This window comes from Notothenia coriiceps, unplaced genomic scaffold (assembly GCF_000735185.1).
Source record: "Notothenia coriiceps isolate Sejong01 unplaced genomic scaffold, NC01 NC01_scaffold00000151, whole genome shotgun sequence".
Taxonomy (NCBI): Eukaryota; Metazoa; Chordata; class Actinopteri; order Perciformes; family Nototheniidae; genus Notothenia; species Notothenia coriiceps.
This window is the reverse complement of record NW_011332852.1, coordinates 9,860-24,775: the sequence shown is the minus strand read 5'-3', so window position 1 is coordinate 24,775 and position 14,916 is coordinate 9,860. Positions and strand designations below refer to the sequence as shown.

Sequence of the window (14,916 nt, the reverse complement as noted above, 5' to 3'; positions counted from 1 at the left end):
CGAACTACCTTTCTCCATACATCAGCCCTCACCACGTGTCGACTACGTCGTCGCACTCACCTCCAACCGGCCCCTCGGTCCTCACTGTCGGTGTGAGTGTGTGGTTTGTTGTGTCTGTCCCCCTTTGTTTTTTGTGTTTCCTCTGCCGACCTCGTCATGGTCGGTGGTGTCGCCAATGGATTACTTTGAGGTGTGATGCAGAATGCCACGGCACATGTCCTCCCCCTCTCTCTCTCTCGTCGCTTCCCCCCCCTCTCCCTACATTATGCCAAAGGACTATTCGACACCTCTCATACACGCGCTCCCTCCACCTACGCTCGCGCCGTGGGTCCTTGCTTGCGATCGAGGGGCCAGGAAAAATGACCCTGAGCACCAGGACTGTCCCGACCATAAACACGTTGGACGTGTTTGTGTATGAACGTGGTACTAATGTCCTTCCCACTTTTAGGGTTACATTTGAATGGTTTTTATGGTCGAGTGATTTTGTGTTGCGAGTTGAGTTGCGTTGATGATTTGATATGGCACCAGTCTCTCCTCTAGGCATATCAACGGAGGCTCCACAACCTTTCTCCGCCAGATCGTCAAGTATCAGCCGTATCTCGCGTCTCTCCTCCGGTACACAGCACCGTAGTGTGGAGTTGCATTAGGTAACGCGAGATACGGCTGATACTTGCGCATTAGTTTCTGTTATGGATCAGTATCAACAGTCCTGCCAGTAACGTTACTATATTATCAATGCTACTTTAGTTATAGCCTGATATATGATAGCTAACTTCACAATGTTGTGATGTGACGTTAGCTAACATTCTGTAGCTAACGCCGGTCACTCACCAAGATAGCTGCCCAGTTCTCCACTGGTTCTCCTCACACCACAGCTCAATTTCCCTCCGATGGCCGTTATTTCTTCTAATCCTTGGCTGCTCCTGGTCTCTTGGACGCCTAGCAGGCTCATAATTATAAGGTTGTGGTCCGTCATATGCATTCGAATATTCATGTTCAACTTCTTCTGTGTCTTCTGTGTCGAAGCTAGCATTGGGATCCATGTTTATTAATATGTTACACCGGCCGCTCTCTCCCTTGTGTCCCCCGTGTTACGTCACACGCGGGAGGTCACGTGCCGAAGCTTTTTTATGCGGAAGTGAACATTTCTTACAAAAACGACGCCAGATGTCACTGTAGTGTATATTTCTGTATATTTTTTTGAAAATCTAATGTATTCACCATTATCCTACACATTTATTCACAGGTGTCTTTAACCTGGAAGTTGCTCTTTAAGCATGCAAACAAATGCATTCTCCATATGCACGCACGCGCACACACAATTGATGCGAACCGGAAACCCATTTCCACTTCTGGCATGCATTCTACTTTCCATTCAATTTCACAAATAGCATGAGGGAGGAAACTTTTTTAATACTCGTCTATTATAGGACACAGAATGAGTTCCAATCAATTTTATAGATGGCTCCTCTACAGTAAGCGCCTATGTGTGTGTGTGTGTGTGTGTGTGTGTGTGTGTGTGTGTGTGTGTGTGTGTGTGTGTGTGTGTGTGTGTGTGTGTGTGTGTGTTTAAACATCACACAACAAAACTGGGAAACAAGAGACCAAAGTTACTTAAAAATAATACGTTTTGGAGAGCAAAGAGACAGAGTGCTTGATTTCTAAATGGCTTCGAGCCGTTCGAGGTGATTTTCTCCGACACTGACTCATTGTTATTTGATTCATGTCTGCCTGCTTTTTGAATATCGATCCAGGAACTGGAGGAATGACTCATACTCGGCCATAGAGGCACTGAGTCACTACAGAGAGAGAGTGGAAGCTGGCTCCCGATCTCATCCTGATGCCACCCTGCTTTATGAAAGCCCAGGGGGGGGGAGGCCGAGCCAGCGTTTGGCTTAGCAGCAGTAATGACGCTCAAGGACTCAGCTACTTTATCTACCTTATTTTTGGACACATCCACTGTATGCCAAGCCGGGGTCTTTAACTTTTTTGGATTTGTTTGACTGGAACTTTAAGCTTTGATTTAGGATTCAGGCTCTGGGAGAGAGTTGTCCAAAATCATTTTGGGAAGCAATTGTGAAAATTAAAGGGAAACTTTGCCCAAAAGAAATGGTAGGACGTCAAAAGTGGTAATGAATGGAGATTATGTTTGGATTTAACTTGAGAATATCCTCATTAAAACCAAATATTTGCTGAGTATGTTCAGTCAAAGTGTGCAGAAAGGATCATCAAATAAAATCAAATCAAGTTTTATTTATATAGCACATGTTAAAACGATTTTTGGTCGAGCCAAAGTGCTGTACAAGCAATAAAAACACTTTACTACAATAGCAAAACAAAAGACAACAAATTACAACAGCAACAATGAAAATCACACACAGCAGGGAAATGTCAGGAGTCGTGCTCCGCTCTGACTGGAAGACCAGAGAGAAGAAGTGAGTTTTAAGTGTAGATTTAAAATCATCCCCACTAATTGGGACGTGGAGTTATGAAATGTGTTTTTAAGGCTGGTGTTATTTCGTATTCCGTAACTAAGAATGCCTAAAAGTGCTATGATGTATGGTCTTCGATGCCAGTTACGTTATCCCCAATGTCCGTTAGGGTCGTAGACTGTCCGCATGTAACCGATAACTTGAGACTGCCAAACTGTTGGTTTGGCATTCCTGGTGACAAACCATACTCCTTTTTCATTCCCTAATCCAGTTTAACTGGTGACTATGCACCTCTAACTGGTTTGCCAAGAAGAAGATAGCACTGAGGAGATTTGCCGTTACTACTTTTCCTGTCATTACAGCTCTTACTGCAGTTACTGCACTTACCACAATTAATATGATCCATCTTTAAATGGCCAAAAAAGACATCCAATTTGCCCTGCAACATTATTTTGAGTGGATAGTCAATATAAAAGCATGGAATGCCCAAACTTCCAGGAAGTGATCCTGGCATTCAAGCACATTTTTTGCCAAACGTTTGTATTACGACTTCCATGTCAGTCTCTTTGGGCCCAAAAATACTTTTTCATTTTGACTAACACTGGGAGAGATATATCTGTTAATCACCCAGCCACCAACGGCCAGTACGAATGCTTGAATATCTAACATCTCTGTATTTTTGTACTCGGGAATCAAACCATATCGGCATTATGCGCTACTTAGCAGCTTCCATAGGAATGAACATGAACCTATGTATCCAGCTCTCTTTAGACACCCATTGGAATTCCAGGCAGATACAGGGCCTCAATTATAGCCTAAATGGAACCGCATGGAAATCAGTGTTGCAGCAGTCTCCAGCAGAATGTGGAAAGACTGTAGGGGTCACAGCCTGTTGTGTCCCTTTGGCACAATAGTTTGATCTAACCCTGGTATGACCATCTCAAAGAAAGCTACCGTGTGCGTTCATAGTAATATAGATGGCATACCGTGTTTTTTTGGTAGTTTAATGTCTGCGTGCATGTGTGTGTGTTCGTGTTTTTGTGTATATGTGTGTTTATTTACAGAATATGTTTGTATGCCAGTCTCTGCATGGGGCTTGATTAGGGGGTCTTGAGAGACGTACAGCTTAATTGAATGGCTAACTTTAGTCCATACAACACACACACACACACACACACACACACACACACACACACACACACACACACACACACACACATGTACACACACACACACACACATGTACACACACATACACATGTACACACACATACACATGTACACACATACACATGTACACACACATGCACATGTACACACACACACACACACAGGGGAGAGAGCATAAAGGTCAGCGACCTTCATGAACACCTTTAAAAAGCCTCCATCAAACTGTAATTACCTGTGTTATAGAAGGGAGATTTTATATACTAGAGTCACGAGGACTCGTCTTGCTGTTACTTTATACTAATATCTTAATTCAGGTGCATTATTCAAAATGTAGACTGTATTTTCGGCTGTTAAATACTTTAAAGGTAAATGCCAAAAAGAGATATCCCCACAATAAAGATGGTTGGGTGTGTATGTGCGGCTGTCCTCTCTATTTGTCCTTGCCAGGTAAAGGTCCATGTGATTTCCAGCTTTGAGTTACGGTGCAACGTAATCTCTGTCACAGTGCCATAAAGTTAGCCCAGAAGCCACTCCACCCCCTCTAATCCTCTAACCTGTATTCTTACTTTCCCTTTTCACCCGCGTTTTTGCCCTCAAACCTTGCGACAAAACTATTAAAAACACACCAATTAGCCTTACTGTTGCACTGGGTGACAGGTGCCTTTATAGAGTGGTGCAGTGATGACGTGTTTTTGTAGGACCAACTGAAAGTTAGCCTTGCAAGGGGTTCCTTGTCAAAGAGCCAATGGGATTTTTCCAATGGCATTTTGTAATATTCCAGAAAATAAGCTCTGCCAACACATGTTTATGATAATTACACATTTTGTTCATCAGAATAATCCACACTTATTAAAAACACTTTTACAACAGCTGAAGCATAAATCGCCAGAATTATATGGCTAACGATATAAACAAAATCAAGACTGTTCAATGACTTCTAGCTCGCTAACTAGCTCATTTTAAGCATATAACTCATTTTTACAAAAATCAGTTTAAGAATTGTTAAAAAATGTCTATAGTTGTAAGAAGATAGCTAACGTAATGCTACAGTATAAACAAACTATATGACGGTAACATGACTTCACGTCACCACCGCTAAGCTAAAGGCAGCTAATGTCCGCCTTCATTATCATTAGCCTAATTTAGCCACTCGTTAGCAAGCGTTGTTTTTATGACGCATCGAAACTTCGGACATTTATCATTAGGGTATTCACTGACACTAACTAATATTGGGTTAAGGACTCATTCCTACACAGTTTTCTCAGCAACGTTTACTAAAAACTACAGTGCCCTGCTGCCTTTGGAAATGAGATTCTTGAAAAATATTATACACACTTCTGACCCATTATTGGAAAGATTTACGTCTTCAGTTTGAATTAAATTTAGACAAAAAGCACTTTATTAAATAGAATCCTAATAACAGTTATATTGACTCATGGGAATGTTTCCTCTTTTAGTTAGAAAACTATGATTTGGGCGTCTCAGTACCTCAGACACATGATCAGGGAATCATTGCAGCGTTTATCTGGTGTACAATACCATTTCATTCACATTGTCCTATAGACAAAGCTTCTCTCTTTATGTGGAGTCAGTGCAGTGTTTAGTTCAAAAACATTTTATGTAAATGATGTTTTTGCATGTGGGCCATTTGTTTACAATCTGATGTATTCATCCACATAGACACACAAAGGGTCTATTTTTATCTATCTAACTGCATCTTCTGTTTTGATGAAAACTTTATTGAAGCTTGTGTGCTCACTTTGCTTTAACCTTGTTTCTTACTACATTTGAATATGGATATTTCCCAGCATCCTCTTAATGAGCTCCTTTTCTGTTTCATTTCTCTCTGATTTCTCTCCCAGTCTTTATGCCTATCCTTCTCCTCCCTTCGCTTTAACCTCCCCATGTCTCCTTCTCATAATGATCTGCCAAAACCCTCTTCCCGGCATTTCATGTGATAAAGATTTTTTTTTCCGTACCTGCAACATTTCATTTGACGGCTTGTTGTGGTTTACTAATTAGCAGAGATGTACTTGATTTATTCCCTGTATATGATAACAGTTACGCATGTAAATGATCATTGACAGGCAACCATATACTTTAGTGAGGACTTTTAGACTCCATACTGTTTAGCATGTGATGAAAGAATAACCTTCTCTTAGGGGGATGTTATGTCTTTGGCCCAGTTAGTCTGTTTTCCAATTCGTCTACCGCAGCAGGATTACGGAAAGCCAACTTGGCCAGTTTTGATGAAACTTTGTTGACAGGGCCAAGGAAGAACCCTTTATACAAATAATGTCTACTTTTGTTAGCTTGCAAGATATAGCATGTGTACTGCTTTAATGGGATGTCGGAATAATCTGTGAAAATGTGTTACGGAATGGAAGAATTCCTTTGATCACTCCCTCAAGTTGGAACCTAGAAACAGAAACCAATGTATTGTTTGACGCTCTTAGCAAATACATTCAATATTATACACAATTTCTTAGCAGTGCCCATGTTCAACCAATCAGCTACTATCATTTATACAGCCCAATATCACAAAGTGTCCGTTCCTCCGTCTTAATTCCACTCATTTCATTTTAAATAAAAGATGTGTGCTTTTTAATCCCAGCTTGTAACTTGCAATTCGACAGAACATTTATTTTTCCCGTCCACCTCTTTATGTCCATCAGCCATTCTCCCCTTGGCCTTCCTGCACCTCTTATTCCCTCCACTGAACCGTGAAATGACGTGTTTGCTAAAATCCCGTTTGTTTTTATAATGTGTCCAAAGCACTGTCACTTTGGCCGTCTAGCCGTTTCCGTCAGTACTTCGAGAAAACCCCGCCAGTGTCTGTATCTCCTGTTTCACAGAGTTGTTTGTAGGGTGCATTTCCCATGGCGCCCCAAGGATCCTGCTGCAGCATCGCATTTCAAAGGCATCTACTCTCTTTTCCATGTTGGTGTTCTACATCCAGGTTTTGCAAGTAATGGGTTTGTCAGTTTAACTTTTTGGGTAGTGTTGGAAATGTCCTCCATACCTTTTTAAGCTTTGTAAGCTGAGCTATAGCATTGGCCAATGTTCTTCAAGTCTGAGGTGCACTGCTTGTTTAACATCTTCCCAGAATCAAAACCTTACCCATAATATTCATGTGGAATATGACCAAAATAACCAGATTCAACTCAGTTTAAAAGCTCCCATAAACAGCCAATGTAGTATTGATCAATAAACATTGAGTCAATGACACTAGCTCCAGTCATCAGTGTTACTCACTGATATGGGTTGGGACACACACAGTGAGAGCCAGGATCAGGAAGTGACCCCTGTGGTGCTGCAGCAGCAGGTGACCTCACCGTGACCTTTGGCTACTGCTCACCCAGAAGTCTGTGTGTGTGCACTTAACATATCAGCGGTGGGTTAGCATGATTGTTCGTGTGATTACAAAATAAAACGTGTGTGTGTGTGTGTGTGTGTGTGTGTGTGTGTGTGTGTGTGTGTGTGTGTGTGTGGGCAGGTATTAACATTTCCTGGGCGAGTAGTGTTTCACCCGCCGGGTCCTCTGAGTCTTTAAACTTTAAAGGCTCTTCTTCAGGCTGTATTTAGATGAACAGTTTGTCCCGTTACACACACAGGAGCAATGTCGGGTTGTCTATCAAACGACTGGATGTTGGACTTCCTTTTCTTGTGCCTCTACTGATGGGATTTGTAGTTTTTAACGGCTGGGCTGATGGGGGAGGAAGCTGCGCCGCTGACTCCCTGTCTGTGAGTACCGTGTGCAGCCGCAGCAGATGATATGAAAGGCTTTTAATATCACGGCAGGGTAAACAGCTTTATTGATCAGGGCAGGTTGACGGACCGGGCAGAGGTTTAATGTGAGAGTGACATTTTTGAACTCGTAGTCCAGTATGTTTTCGTCAATACTCTGTATTATGTTAGTTAAGGTCAAGAGTATTTTTTATTTTCTTACTTGATTTTATTAACTTTGTTCATTTTGGATTGATTGTCAAATGACTGTTGGCAGTTATATTTGGCATCTAAACTGACTCATATGTTTGATTTCATGACTTTTTTCATATTTAAAGGGGATCACTTTCACTTCTAAACATCTCATACTTTATTATTTCTTCTCCTTTTATCCTATCCACCTCTTCTTTCCTTTACTCCACCCTCCATTGGTTCCTATCTCCGTAGTCCTTTAATGATGGGCAGTGTTACTGTAAGAACATTTTAAAAGCTTGTAAAGTGGGTTTATTTTTTATTTTATTTTGTTCTCACACCAATTGTTTCCTTTTCTCCTTTACTGCTCTGTTCTTATTCCCTCCTCTCCTTGATTGCTTCCCTATTTTGTCTATTTGTCTCTACTCACCACATCTCTGCTCCATATCTGGGTAATTCTCCACACCTCTCCATGTTTTTCTTCCTTTCTTATCACTTTCGCCTCACTCCTCTCCTCTTTCTTTACTCAGTATTGTCTCTTTGGTCTGTTTCCCCTCTATTTGCTCTCTCCTCAATCTCAACAGTGTGAAATCCAATAAATCAACATACTGTAGCGACTCAGATAAAACCAATACTCTTCCCCCTCTCTTTCTCTTATTGATTTGAAGAGTTCTGCAAAGCGGCCTGAAACAATAGCGCACACAAAAAACAAAACACACACAAATAGCACAGAGAACATTTTATCGACTGGCCTTCACGCAACAATTTTCTCCTTCGCTCTCTAGTTACGCTTCCCTCTCATTTATTTATTATTTACAATCAACATTCCTATCTAGTTTTTCTCGCATGTGATCATCCTTTAACTTGTGGGATTCAAAGTTGATTGAATTCCTATGGAATGATTATACTATTGGATCAAAAGAGTAGTTTGGAGTCATGATCTCAATCCATTTCTTTACAGGAGATGAACAATTTGTATTTCTAAACACATTTGTTTTTTATTTTAGTTTGTCAATTGGTTTGTCCACACCTTTCGGTCCAACAAAATGTCTTGACAACTATTGGGTGGATTGCCATGACTTTTCTATACACTCGTAATCGGCAAAACCTTTGTGATCCACTGACTATGATTTTGATATTTTTGGTTAGGACTAAAATGACTGCTACTTGCTTTAGATGAATTGCGATTAAATGTGGTACAGAATTATAGGTCCCCAGAGGATGAACCGTAATGACTATCTTGATTATCTGGAATTTAGATGTTCCTTAACTTTCAATAATATATTTTTCCATTTTCACTGTTTAGGGCTGCTTTATTGTGTCGAGAAAATCATAATCAAAATGATTAATTGGCAATTTTTAGATCACGGTCATTTAACACAATTGCTCATTGACTTTAGAAACATCATACATTTTAAAACCTGTTTTATTGTTTTTTACTGTCTGTTTTTAACTTGACATGCTATTTTGTCAATACATAAATAAAACAAATCAATAAAATATCACTATATATATTTACACACATATATTTAAATATAAAATACATAAAAACAAAAAAATAATTATGTCATATTGTACAGCGACTGCATACTGTAAACTACTAAATGCAATATTCTGTTTGATTTATAACACAAGACATAACAAGAGCATAATGGTGTAACTAAATGCAAGTAAATAATAATTCTATCTCCCATTATATTCTGTATAAAAGACAGAGGCCAACATTTTAAATGTTAATAAAATGTAATTAATTGCTCAGCCATAGTTTGGCTTACAACTAAACACCAGCAAAATTAAAGAAATTCCCCTCAGCCTCAGCTTAACTTCACTCTTGATGCTTATTACAGTAGTAGCTAGTGATGGGAATCACGGCCCTTTGAAGGGAGTCGGATCTTATGGCTCCGTTAAAAAGAGTCGTTCAAAAGAGCAGTTTTTTTTTCAAAGGGCGGGGTTAATAGGTTTATCTGCAAAATAATCACCAGGATAATGATTGACTGTATTGTCAGAAATCTACTCTTACTCACAGAAATTTTTTATAACTTGCTTCATCTCTCAGCCAGCCAAACTACTACTCAAGCAGGATGTGTACATTTGCATTCAGGAAAGCAAGTTCCTTTAAATGCGAGTGGATTTATGGCAGGCAGTGAACCAACGATAAAAAGAACGGCTCTCACCAAGTACGACTCGGTTCCCTTCGTTCATACCAAAGAGCCGTTCAAAAGCAGCATTCTAACACCTAAATAAAGATGTGAACATGGTCAACGTCAATTATCAGTATGTTATTGTGAGCATATTAGCATGTAGCATCTGGCTCAAATCATGGCGATGCTAAAGTAAAGCTTTACATGGTCACACCATGTTTGAAGTACGCTCATACTATGGCCATGTGATGAGTCAATGTTTCTCAACCAACAACAAAACGTCAACTCGTAAAGACTGGCCACCGTCCTAATCGCAAGTGTTGACACGAAAAGTAGTAGTGTTAGCAAACGGGCTAACAGTACTACTCGCTGCATTTCGTTCTCTCAGCACTTGTACTCTGTGAGCATTGACAATAACGTTGAATCGTAATAAAAAATCAAAAGTAATTTAATCTAATCTACTCTAATGTAATTGTATCTACTGTAATGTGCATTGTCTCCTTAATGCTTATGGATCAACTGATTGTACAAAGTAGGGTTAGGGTTAGGGTTTCTATGAGTCGTGTTGTGTATTTGCTCATTGGCTCAATACTAATGTGTTTCCTTCTACTTGTTCTGTCTTCTAGAGGTATCCAGCAGCAGTTGTCCAGCTACAGGGAGACGGTGATCCGGCAGGCCACGGTGGCGGCGGGCTCGACCGTTCACCGGGACGATGCCCCAACCTGCGGCATCTGCCACAAGACCAAGTTTGCAGACGGCTGCGGGAACCTGTGCTCGTACTGCCAGACCAAGTTCTGCGCCCGCTGCGGGGGGCGAGTGTCGCTGCGGTCCAACACGGTAAGAGAGGCCAGAGCTGGGGTGACGTTGGAGCACAGTGTGTCAGCGTAATGGCGCCTGTGAAATCATAAATGATCATATCTTTATCAAATGTATCATATAATCAATTTTTGGCGAATTTGGGGGGCTTAGATTTCCTCTTATTTTTGTGCCTATTTTATCCTCTTTTTTCTTAGCCTATGTACCATGTGTTGGAGTGCGAGCCAATAGAAGCGTGAGTGTAACATAGTGATGTCATTATGTTAAATAATTAAACATCCAATGGAGGCGTTTCAGGCAGGGGGCGAGTGTGTGGGAGAGAAACTCCCTCTGGAGGGAACACGTGGATTTTAGCCTCTGTAGACCATTTACATGCACAAAAACCTATACAACACACTAAAGGAAAAGGAGAACCCCAAGAAGCATAATAGGGCCTCTTTAAACTAAAAGAAACGTTGTGATACTGCTAGTGATCTCCATCCAAGGGAATACAGTGACTTTACTTTTGTATCACCTAATCCAGTTACATGTAATCCCTCTCAAACCTTGTTAATAAACTTGTCACACATGCAACTGTGTCTGATTCCGCTATATGATGGTCTCAGGTATAGGAACTCAGGTGGAGGTGATGAGCCATGACACATACTCTAAGTGTGCCCTAATGTGTGAAAAAGCAAGTGTATAGTTTGCTCTGCATGTGTGTTGATATATACTGTGTCAACACTGTGTGTGTTACTGTGTATTTATGTGTGCCTCCACCCATGTGTGTGAATGCGTGTACATGTGTGTGTGACCCAGGCATGAGCTGGTAAAGGTTAATTGGGCATTACACTGAGTTGTGGACGGAGGGGGTGATCTCCCACTCTGCCTCTTTCTCCCAGGGGTCCGGAGGTGCCCTATACACACACAGCAGGGGGGAGGTGTGTGTGTTGGCATCGGTAGACAAGTCTTCCTCTGAAATAAGTGACGTCCCCCTATTCCACCCATTCCCCACCCCTACATCGCCAGTTTGGCATTTAATGACACACACACACACACACACACACACACACACACACACACACACACACACACACACACACACACACACACACACACACACACACACACACACACACACACACACACACACACACACACACACACACACACACACACACACACACACTTCTGCCAAAGCCTTCCACTCTCTGTTCTAAACTCTAACTTCTCATGCTTGTCATTTTTACATTTCTATGTGTTCATTATACTTAAAAAGAAACAACATTTTAATTAGTGAGATTTAGAGTTCTCCTGCTCACAGTGACTACATTTGGCAGGATGCATTGCGTGTGAGCTACTGATGCCGAGCCAACACAAAGTGTAGTTGATGTGCACAAATGCAGTCACTGTAATCCTTTACAGCTCGAAATTAACACGACAACAACGTTTTATTTTATTCCACATAGAGTGGTAAAGTAATGAGTCTTAAAACCTAAAAAGACTTAGCATTTTACCACATCCGGTTCCTGCGTCTAGTAGTCAATGTTTTTTTAACGTGGTGATAAGATCTGAGATTAACACCAGTTTAAGAGATTTTCCCGTTTTGTCATACGACATAAAATATGTCAGGATAAACACTCCACTGGTGAATGTCCACGTGTCATAAAAACAATGGTTGCTAAGAAGTTTCTAAATACTTAACGCCATCATGCCGAAACAAGTAAGCCTTTAGCTTAGCGGTGGTGACGTGAAGTCATGTGACCGTGATGTACTTTGCTTTTTACTTCTGCCGATTCCATTTAAGCTTAAAAAATCACAAAGTGGTGTTGATTAGTAAGATTAGCCCTGCTGGTTCTAGTTTAGTATCAGGATCCTGAAGAGAGTCTCCAGCACACCTTTGTTCGACTGCCGAGTAAAAATTTAATACATAGGAATGCACACCAGCTTTCTGTCAGAAACAGCATCTAACCTAAAATAAAATGCTCACTGACATTCGTTGCAGCAGAATGATTTAGTTTCTGTTGGCACTGGAGCACAATCTGAGCAGTGGCACCACCTGTCGGGGTTTGCTCTCGCAGATCAGGTTCTAAGGGTTCGTCAGCCAAAACATTAGAGTGTATCCTTTTCCATAACATCCCCATCCTTCATATTGTGGTATGCCATTTTCTCCTGGTTCAAAGGCAACGAGTTTGCAATACAAAAGAGAACAAAGAAATGCAGTTTTTGAGCGGCAGTCATCAAATGTGGATGTCCAATTAATGATCTTAGTGGTAGTTTTTTATTATTATTTAAAATAAAAATTGTTTATTAATAAAATTATTGAAAACTGAGATACAGTATCTATGTATTTAAAAAAAAAGCTTCTTATATTTACATTAATATTCTCTATTTTATTGGACATTTTACTTTAATTTATTGTATCTATATAAATATATTTATTTAATCTTATGTTTTTGTTGTAAATTCTTACTCTAATAGAGCATAAAACCCATTTCACCCAGGATACATTTAGTTTTCTGATTCTGCTTATTACATTGTTCACTGTAGGGCTGTCGTATCATTACCATGCTTTCAGATATCATCTTTGCTCACCTTCTCTCTGTCTTTCTTTTCATTTCACATGGATGGCTGACTGGGCTGCAGGAGGACAAAGTGGTGAGTTTCTTTCCAGTTTCTGGACTACATAACTCTGCCTGCAACCTTTAAGACAATCTTTTTTAATGTGTCCAGGCAGTGTGTATGTGTGTATCATTCTCTCTGTCCGTCCATGTGTCTATTATTTTCAAAAGCCGAACAACATGAATAAGAAGAGGCAGTAGTAGGTAGCAAAAGCCTTAACAGTTTAAAACATAATTCCTTTAACAAATAAGGGACAAGACTTGTTCTGCAGATAGATATGACCCATATAGACCCTTGATTCTCCTGAGCAATTGTCTGTTCTCCTTAGCAGCGGTCTGTCAGCGAAAAATGAACAACCTCTGACATGTTAAAATTGACCAATCAGAATCGAGTATTCAACTAAGCCATGTAATTAGATACTTTAATCATTTCCAAATAAATCCATTCCCTAGACTAAAGTCATTCTGAGTATGCATTAGATGCAGGGAAACAATCTGGACCTCAGATATAGACAAACACATTCAACATTATTTTGGGGTAAGCTGTACCTTGAATTTCAGCCATTTATACAGTCCATGATTTCTGCAAGCAGCTTGTTTGAATGGATCTGAAGACTTTCCCATACCGTTGCCTTCGAGATGAAATCTAATTTGCTGAGAATCTTGATTTTTTTTCATTCATGCATGACAGTCATACTCACAATCTTGGGCGGTTAGCTTTGTTGCTAAAAGTGTTACCTTACTCAAAATATTCAGTGGTCGAGTTCTTTAATGCCTCAACTATTAGAGAAAATAACTGAATGGAAATTCATTTCTGGTTCTCAAAGCTTTGAAAGAATTGTGAAATCAAGTTTGCCTGCTAGGGCAGTGTTTCTCAAACCTTTTCATACCAAGGACCACTTAACCAATAAAAAAACACTCGCAGACCACCTAACTCCCCAAATATGCAGAAACAATAGGCCTGCTTATCATTTCAACAGTTTATAACAAAATGCAAATTACACTGCATGTAGTACGATACAAACCTTCGCTGTGGATTTTCAAAACAAAATACAATAAAACTATGGTTGCAGGCCCAAGTTTAACTCTCTGAGGCCTAAGCCATTTTTTCACATGTTAGGCTCGCCTGGGCTTTTTTTGTAAAAATGCTATTAAAACATGAACCTTGGTGACCATCGGGCTGGCCTGCATGGTCTGCCTACAAAACAAAAATAAAAAAACGTTTATGCAGCCTCAACAACAGCCTCTGATCATTAACAGACTTCATACGATGAAGCTTCATTGGATGCATATATTAGATATATAATCTCTATATAACTCCTAAAACATCTAAATCTAATTTAAGCATGGATAAATGTTCTTAAAATACATCCATTGTTTGTTCTATATGCTTCTTGAAATACAAATAAAAAACAGTTTTTCTAGAACAGATTACAAATCGCCTGGAAATAGTACAAACAAGTGGCAACATGTGTGACGAAGGTGTTGCACTGGGCTATATCATGCATTCGAAAGTCAAGCTCGCTCCATTGCGGAGATATTCCCGTGAGAGTGCGGACAATTTAAATGTATTTCAAAAGTGAAATGTTACTAATATACTCACGGACCACTAGGGGGCGCTCACGGACCACCAGTGGTCCGCGGACCACACTTTGAGAAACACTGTGCTAGGGTAATGCAATGAACACTTAAATGTACAGCAATTATAAGGTTGGACCATTTCCGGAACTTTTGAATAAATTGGAAGTTTATTATCAAACACACGAATGTTCGCTTTCTTGCAGATAGTTAGACCAGAAGATTGATACCATTCTATGCTAGCTTGGCTTAGTAAAATGA

The 14,916-nt window shown here is 40.2% G+C and overlaps 1 protein-coding gene across 1 annotated transcript in view; it reads left to right on the top strand.

The window, feature by feature from the left end:
• Nucleotides 1-13,165, top strand: part of LOC104945403 (regulating synaptic membrane exocytosis protein 1-like) — a 26,906-nt gene extending 13,741 nt beyond the window's left edge. Inside the window, exons 3-4 of the mRNA XM_010771099.1 lie at nucleotides 10,288-10,498; nucleotides 13,103-13,165. Coding sequence (XP_010769401.1) covers nucleotides 10,288-10,498; nucleotides 13,103-13,165 — 274 coding nt within the window. The remainder of the gene's footprint in view (nucleotides 1-10,287; nucleotides 10,499-13,102) is intronic.
• The last annotated feature ends 1,751 nt before the right edge of the window (nucleotides 13,166-14,916 follow it).